The sequence below is a fragment of the Amphimedon queenslandica genome, unplaced genomic scaffold, assembly GCF_000090795.2.
Source record: "Amphimedon queenslandica unplaced genomic scaffold, v1.1 AMPQUscaffold_13306, whole genome shotgun sequence".
Classification (NCBI taxonomy): Eukaryota; Metazoa; Porifera; class Demospongiae; order Haplosclerida; family Niphatidae; genus Amphimedon; species Amphimedon queenslandica.
This window is the reverse complement of record NW_003546458.1, coordinates 107,252-113,420: the sequence shown is the minus strand read 5'-3', so window position 1 is coordinate 113,420 and position 6,169 is coordinate 107,252. Positions and strand designations below refer to the sequence as shown.

The window sequence follows — 6,169 nt, the reverse complement described above, 5'->3', positions numbered from 1 at the left end:
AGTAAAAGGCAGATCCCCTTTATCTAGTATTATATGTCTCTAGCTCCTCTCAGAGGCTCTCCCTTCAATGACAGACCTCACATTATTAGCATGTCACACTCACTTAATGACTCGAGATGTAAAAGAGGCAGAGAATGTATTGAGTGGATTTCCAGTAACTAATAACAGGTTGCATACTGAGCCTACAGAAGAATATGGACGTATACTAATACTATGGTATCAGTCACTGCTTCACATTGCTAAAGGAGATATGGAGAATGCTTCAAGTATAGCAATGCATTGTTTACAAACATTGGTACAATTCCAAGAAGAAAGAGCTGGTAGTATTAGTGAAGAGATTAACCTTAAACTAATCAATTTAAAAGTATGTCACTTTATGTGGTAATTCTATTAAATTCTCATCATTTCAGAGAATGCTACTAAACAATTGTGCTGTTTTTGCAATTGCCAAGAATAACTTCAGTCATGCCCATTCTTTACTCACTACTTCGATAAGTCTGGCACCAGGTAAGTGTTAATACTACGTGTAATTTGTAGGTTGCTTTTTTAACCACTCTTTTGCTCCATACTTGACCATGCATGCTCCCTCTGTCCTCATGCACAGATCATGACCTTTTATCAAGTTACAATTACTGTCTATTGCTCATAAAGTTGGGTAAAGTGAAAGATGGCTGCAAGTACTGGTTAGAAGAGACCAAGAATAACACACAAGAAAATTTCAAGGGCAGTTTTCAACAGCTGACAAAATATTCAAACACTGTGCCACTAGAAAAACAATCCTTTGATGTTATAACATTATGAACAATTGCTGTCCTTCCCACAAAAGATCTTAAATATATTAACTATAGTATCATAACATGTAAAATAAAAGATGGTTGCAGACTTAATTTACTTCACAATAAGACATTCTAACAGTTTAACATATCAAGCATTCTACCTCTTCACCCTATAGCAAAATAACGCAACATTAATTGATGCAATATACAGTGCTACACATACCAAGCAAACTTCTTCCTTGCTTTCTTCTGTCCTGGCTTCTTGCGCTCAACTCTTCTTGGATCACGAACTAGCAAATTTTCTGTAGAGTGAAAACAAAAAAATTATAGAGAAGAGGGGGAAAGGAGGTGACAAACCTGCTTCTAATAGCTCTCCATGGTCACCAGGGAATGCCAGGAGGGCCCGACTGATTCCCAGTCTAATAGCACCAGCTCTTCCTTCATGGATTCAATGGTCATCCTTCCAGTAATCCTTTAAAAACTAACCTGATTCTCCGCCACCATGAACACGAGCTTTAACATCAAACTGTCCCAATAGTTTAGTCAGAACAAGTGGATACAGAGCTTGCTGTCTGTGGAGAAACAGTGCAAGAAAAGAGCTGCATGATTAGCATGCAAAATAATACGACAAAAACACTACACAACATATGGTCATGTATCACTACTATAATAATAACTAGCCTGTGAGTGATATAACCAAAGTATTTTTGCAAAGGTTTGTTATTGATTGTGACTTCACCAGTTCCTTTCTTCAGCCACACTTCAGCTACTGCTGTCTTCCTATGCCCCATAGCATGAGCATAACCACATTTACTAATCTACAGAGGAGGAGGAGAAGGAACTAGTACATGTATAGAAAGTTACAAGAACTCAAATTGCAACTTGACTATACCAATCAATTCAATTTCACCACTTTACTCAAAGATCCCATTCATGTACTCACAGCATATTTTTTAGCCTTTGCTCTGTAGTCAAGGACTGGTTTACAATATTGGTCAAGAAAATCAGATATTAAGTGGCTATCAGGATGGGCTGCTAATGGCTTGAGTTTATTGATTATGTCCTGGTACTGTATGAAAGAAAAACACTTATCATTTACTTCATTTTATTTGAGGTGGTTACATAGTGTAACCTATGAATGTTTATACTTGTTCATCAGTTAGTTCTTCTTCTATTTTGTTTTGTAGTTTATCCTTCTCTATCCACTTGAGTGGCTGACTGGGAACAGATTCTACAAAACATTAAAAACTTCCCAAATATTTGTACCTGATCTGGCTTTCCTTTTATCAAGTTTATTCTCTTCGATATAAATCTTCTACATGGCGGTAGGAAGAGAGACAATTGTTTTAAGAACCCACTACTATGATACTTAATTACTTATTATACTTACGTGTACCAAAGCATCATAGCAGGGAGAACCAGAGTAGAAACTGGCCTCAATTGGCCTGTTATTGGCATCAAACGAAGATTCTTGACAATTAAAAGATGAGCAAAGGAAGAAGGAATAAAATTTAATCAAGTAACATACCTATTCTTTTGGGATATATTTCAGAAGGATGCTACATTTTATTACCATAAATTTAGAATAATTATCAATAATAATTACCTTTAGAAATGGCCTAGCCTTTTTATCAAACAATGAAGACGGTAACAAGTAACGTATTGCTTTCTGTTACAAAATAACAAAAACCATGGAATGCAAGTTATCGTTATTGATAAACCTGAACATCCTCTTGACTAAAAGTTTCGGGATCACGCCCCATCATTTTAGCCAGAATATTCTTGCTCCTGTAATATGCTATAATTTCTTCCTGCATCCACGGCTCTATAAAAGACATTACACATGGATAAATTGAGAGTAATTACCTTCATTCTTTAGCTCTTCTTCTGTAGGACTGGTTTTTTCTAAAACAATAGGCTGGGCATTAATAGGAGGAGCTTCTAGTTCTTCATTAGGAGGAGGCTCTGCCTCTGTAGTAGTGAAGCGAGACACCTGTAATTTAAGTTATAGCTTTTAAAAATTACTAGTGGTAACTTACAGAAGGAAATTTAGCCCCCAAAAGAGATGAAATCTCCCTGCAACTCTTAATGGATCTTTTAAGAACCGGTAACATTGCCTTTGTAGGGGCACGTGGTTAAAGGATACGAAATTTTACGGATATCGCCTTGCCTCAGTACTAAGTATACGGAAAACCTATTCAAACCACACCCTCAATTTTGAGGACACGTGTATCAAAATGGGTAGAGTTAAGGATTTTAAACTGTTGGGAAAGAAAGGCCCTGGAAGGAAAGCAAGGAAACAAGGCGACCCGACTATACCTGCTGCCCTTAGGGAAGACAAAAAGATAGACAAAGTCAAAAAGAAATTAGGAGGAAGGATAAGACAGCGTACCAAGAAGAGACTATTGAATCTAGCTGTTGCTGCTTCGACTCGAGTCACTAAAACTAAATCAAAGTCTAAGAAGGACAGTGCAGGAGAGACTACCAGTGAAAGTGAACATGAAGAAGGTCGAGGTAATTTGGGCCACACCCTTTAATTATTATTATTGGATTAAGATAATTAATTTTTCTTTTGCTGTACTCTATTATTTTAATCTATTTACTTGTGGTGTTGTCAGGGTTTGTTTGTGCTGCTAATGAATTCCCATGTGGTGAGGGGATTGAGCCTTGTTTTGATGTTTGTAGTAATTTGATAGTTATAATTATGAGCGCATCAAAAATACATTATTAAGAAAATAATGTAATCACTATGTATCAGCAGGTGTGTATTGAATGTATACTATACAGGCATTAACGTTAGCATTACATGCAGGGTTTCCCACAAAATGTGCTAAGTGAGCTAAAAATCGTGCTTCATTAGCTGAGTTTTTGGCCTAATTTTTAGCAAATTAAAAAATTTTATTAAAAATTTGATTCTGATTGGAATCAGCTCAAACTTCCTACACAACATAAGAACATGTATATGAATCAGAAAAAATTATAAAAATTGAGATCTCTCTCCTTGTCATTCTTGACAAAATTTGGCCAAAGACCCTGTATACGGTTTTTGACTTGATTGTTGAGAACTTTAAAATTCACTGACAAGAAGCTGAGCACTTGGGAAACCCTGATTATGTGATTTAACCACATAATATAAATAAGTATGTTTTGTTTTTTCTTTGGTATTTATTTTTTAATAACTGCACAAATTTCACTTTCATTAGATGATGATGAGATGGAAGTAATACCCCAGCCCTCAGTCTCTGATGATGAGGATGACTCCATTGGAGAAGAAGCTGATGATTTCTGTAGTGACGATGAAGAGCTAGTGGAACTACCGATCGAGAAGAAGAGCCGCAAACGGGACAAAAAACTCAAGAAAGAGAAAGAGGAATCAAAGAAAGAATTCACCCAACAAATGGCTGGTCATGAGGTCTTTGAGCTACCTGACATTGAGTCCATTTCAAACGAACCTCAGGACCTCCCTACTGTGTCACAGCGCCTCAGGGAAGTGCTTCATGTTCTTGCAAACTTTAAGGATTTACGTGAGCCAGGTCGGAAACGAAAGGAATACGTGACCCTCCTGGAGCATGATCTGAAAGTCTACTATGGCTACAACGAGTACCTGATAGACAAGATTATCCAGCTCATCCCTCACTCTGAGTTATTAGAGTTCCTCGATGCGTGCGAGACCCCACGACCCGTTACCATACGGACCAACACACTCAAAACTAGGCGTAGGGACCTAGCTGGAGCGCTCATCAGTCGCGGAGTCAATCTTGACCCAATTGGAGACTGGTCAAAAGTGGGACTGGTCATATACGATAGTCAAGTACCTATAGGAGCCACGCCCGAGTATCTATCAGGGAAATACATGATGCAAGGAGCCTCCTCACTACTGCCTGTCATGGCACTAGCTCCACAAGTAAACGAGAGGATTCTTGACATGTGTGCTGCCCCGGGTGGTAAAGCAACTTACATTGCCGCCCTCATGAAGAACACAGGTCTGCTTGTATGCAACGACTACAAGAAGGAGCGTTGTAAGAGCCTCATTGCTAATATATACCGCATGGGGGTACAGAATACCATCGTGTGTAATTACGACGGAAGGAAGTTCACTAAAGTGATGAGCGGGTTTGATCGTATCTTGCTAGATGCTCCCTGTAGTGGTACTGGAGTTATAGCAAAGGACCAATCAGTCAAGACTAGTAAGTCTGAAGTGGCTATTGAGCGTTGCTCACACATGCAAAAGGAGCTTATACTCGAAGCAATTGATGCATTGAATGCCAGTTCATCGACTGGTGGGTATCTGGTGTACTCAACTTGTTCTGTACTAGTGGAAGAGAATGAAGGTGTCATTGATTATGCTCTTTCAAGGCGTAATGTCAAGGTTGTTGACACTGGTTTGAATTTCGGTGTGTCTGGTTTCACGCGCTTTCGGGAAAAGAGGTTTCATCCTTCGCTGTCACTGACGAAAAGGTTCTATCCTCATACGCACAACATGGATGGGTTTTTTGTTGCCAAATTGAAGAAATTTCCTCAGAAGTCGACAATCGTTGGTAGCAAGCAACAGCCAGCAGAAGAAGAAGAAAAAGAAGAGGACGAAGAAACTTGAATATATATTGAGTATTGGTTAATTTAGCTCTGTAAAATAATTTTAAAATTAATTTTATTATACTAGTAAAATATTTGTTAACTACAGAGTTGGGCACTATATGGAATGATTACAATATGTCCTTTGTATCAAATGTGGGTAAGGCATTAGGAATCCCTTTTGGATATGGGGTCTATGTTCACTGGCCATACTGCAGTCAACTCTGCTCGTACTGTAACTTCAATAAATACCGTCAGCCTACAGAGAATGAAGACTATTGGAAGAAATTTGAGGATTGTCTTGAAATAGAATTGAAGTCGTTACTAGAGTCGTCCAACTACCCAAGAGTGACATCAGTTTATTTCGGAGGTGGTACCCCTAGTTTAGCACCACCTGGTACTATAAAGAGGACACTGGATTGTATTGGGATTGACGAAACTGTTGAAGTGACTCTTGAAGTCAACCCTCATCCAAGCGTGCTGGACAAACTAAGCTTGTTTCGTGATGCTGGAGTAAACAGACTATCTCTTGGTATACAATCACTGAATGATGGGACACTTCAACTTATAAAGAGAGACCATTTATCACAAGATGCATTAAATGTTCTGAGCACTGCATGCGAGCTGATGCCAACTGGTAGAAAACGAAGTAGAATCAGCATCGATTTAATGTTTGGCCTACCAGGACAGACTATGAAGGAATGGATAGATCATTTGACTTACATTATCAGTAATTATCCTATTGGACATGCATCACTGTATCAACTAACACTGGAAAAAGGCACACCTCTAATGAAAGCTGTTAAGAGTAATATGATATC

The 6,169-nt window shown here is 38.4% G+C and overlaps 5 protein-coding genes across 5 annotated transcripts in view; 4 read left to right on the top strand and 1 right to left on the bottom strand.

The window, feature by feature from the left end:
- The window catches only part of LOC109583411 (uncharacterized), a 1,454-nt gene extending 1,411 nt beyond the window's left edge, over window positions 1–43 (top strand). The window contains exon 10 of the mRNA XM_019998739.1: window positions 28–43. Within this exon, the coding sequence (XP_019854298.1) occupies window positions 28–43 (16 nt within the window). The remainder of the gene's footprint in view (window positions 1–27) is intronic.
- Window positions 17–856, top strand: LOC109583415 (uncharacterized). Its single transcript, XM_019998747.1, has 3 exons — window positions 17–364; window positions 411–507; window positions 605–856. Exons 1-3 carry the CDS (start codon window positions 68–70, stop codon window positions 799–801), a joined length of 591 nt encoding a protein of 196 aa, XP_019854306.1. The 5' UTR covers window positions 17–67; the 3' UTR covers window positions 802–856.
- Window positions 830–2,927, bottom strand: LOC100632168 (28S ribosomal protein S9, mitochondrial-like). Its single transcript, XM_019998746.1, has 14 exons — window positions 2,816–2,927; window positions 2,643–2,769; window positions 2,498–2,601; window positions 2,383–2,445; window positions 2,305–2,335; window positions 2,167–2,246; window positions 2,043–2,091; window positions 1,925–2,007; window positions 1,720–1,845; window positions 1,458–1,594; window positions 1,263–1,348; window positions 1,134–1,214; window positions 1,000–1,078; window positions 830–946 (listed from the first exon to the last, which is right to left on the bottom strand). Exons 1-14 carry the CDS (start codon window positions 2,888–2,890, stop codon window positions 934–936), a joined length of 1,134 nt encoding a protein of 377 aa, XP_019854305.1. The 5' UTR covers window positions 2,891–2,927; the 3' UTR covers window positions 830–933.
- Window positions 2,928–2,964: 37 nt separating this feature from the next.
- Window positions 2,965–5,456, top strand: LOC100632042 (probable 28S rRNA (cytosine(4447)-C(5))-methyltransferase). Its single transcript, XM_019998745.1, has 2 exons — window positions 2,965–3,290; window positions 3,980–5,456. The coding sequence occupies exons 1-2, from the start codon at window positions 3,014–3,016 to the stop codon at window positions 5,368–5,370; spliced, it is 1,668 nt and encodes a 555-aa protein (XP_019854304.1). The 5' UTR covers window positions 2,965–3,013; the 3' UTR covers window positions 5,371–5,456.
- Window positions 5,457–5,474: 18 nt separating this feature from the next.
- Window positions 5,475–6,169, top strand: part of LOC100631916 (radical S-adenosyl methionine domain-containing protein 1, mitochondrial-like) — a 1,370-nt gene continuing 675 nt past the window's right edge. The window contains 1 exon segment of the mRNA XM_019998748.1: window positions 5,475–6,169. This exon segment is cut by the window's right edge and continues 4 nt beyond it. Coding sequence (XP_019854307.1) covers window positions 5,487–6,169 — 683 coding nt within the window. The 5' untranslated portion in view covers window positions 5,475–5,486.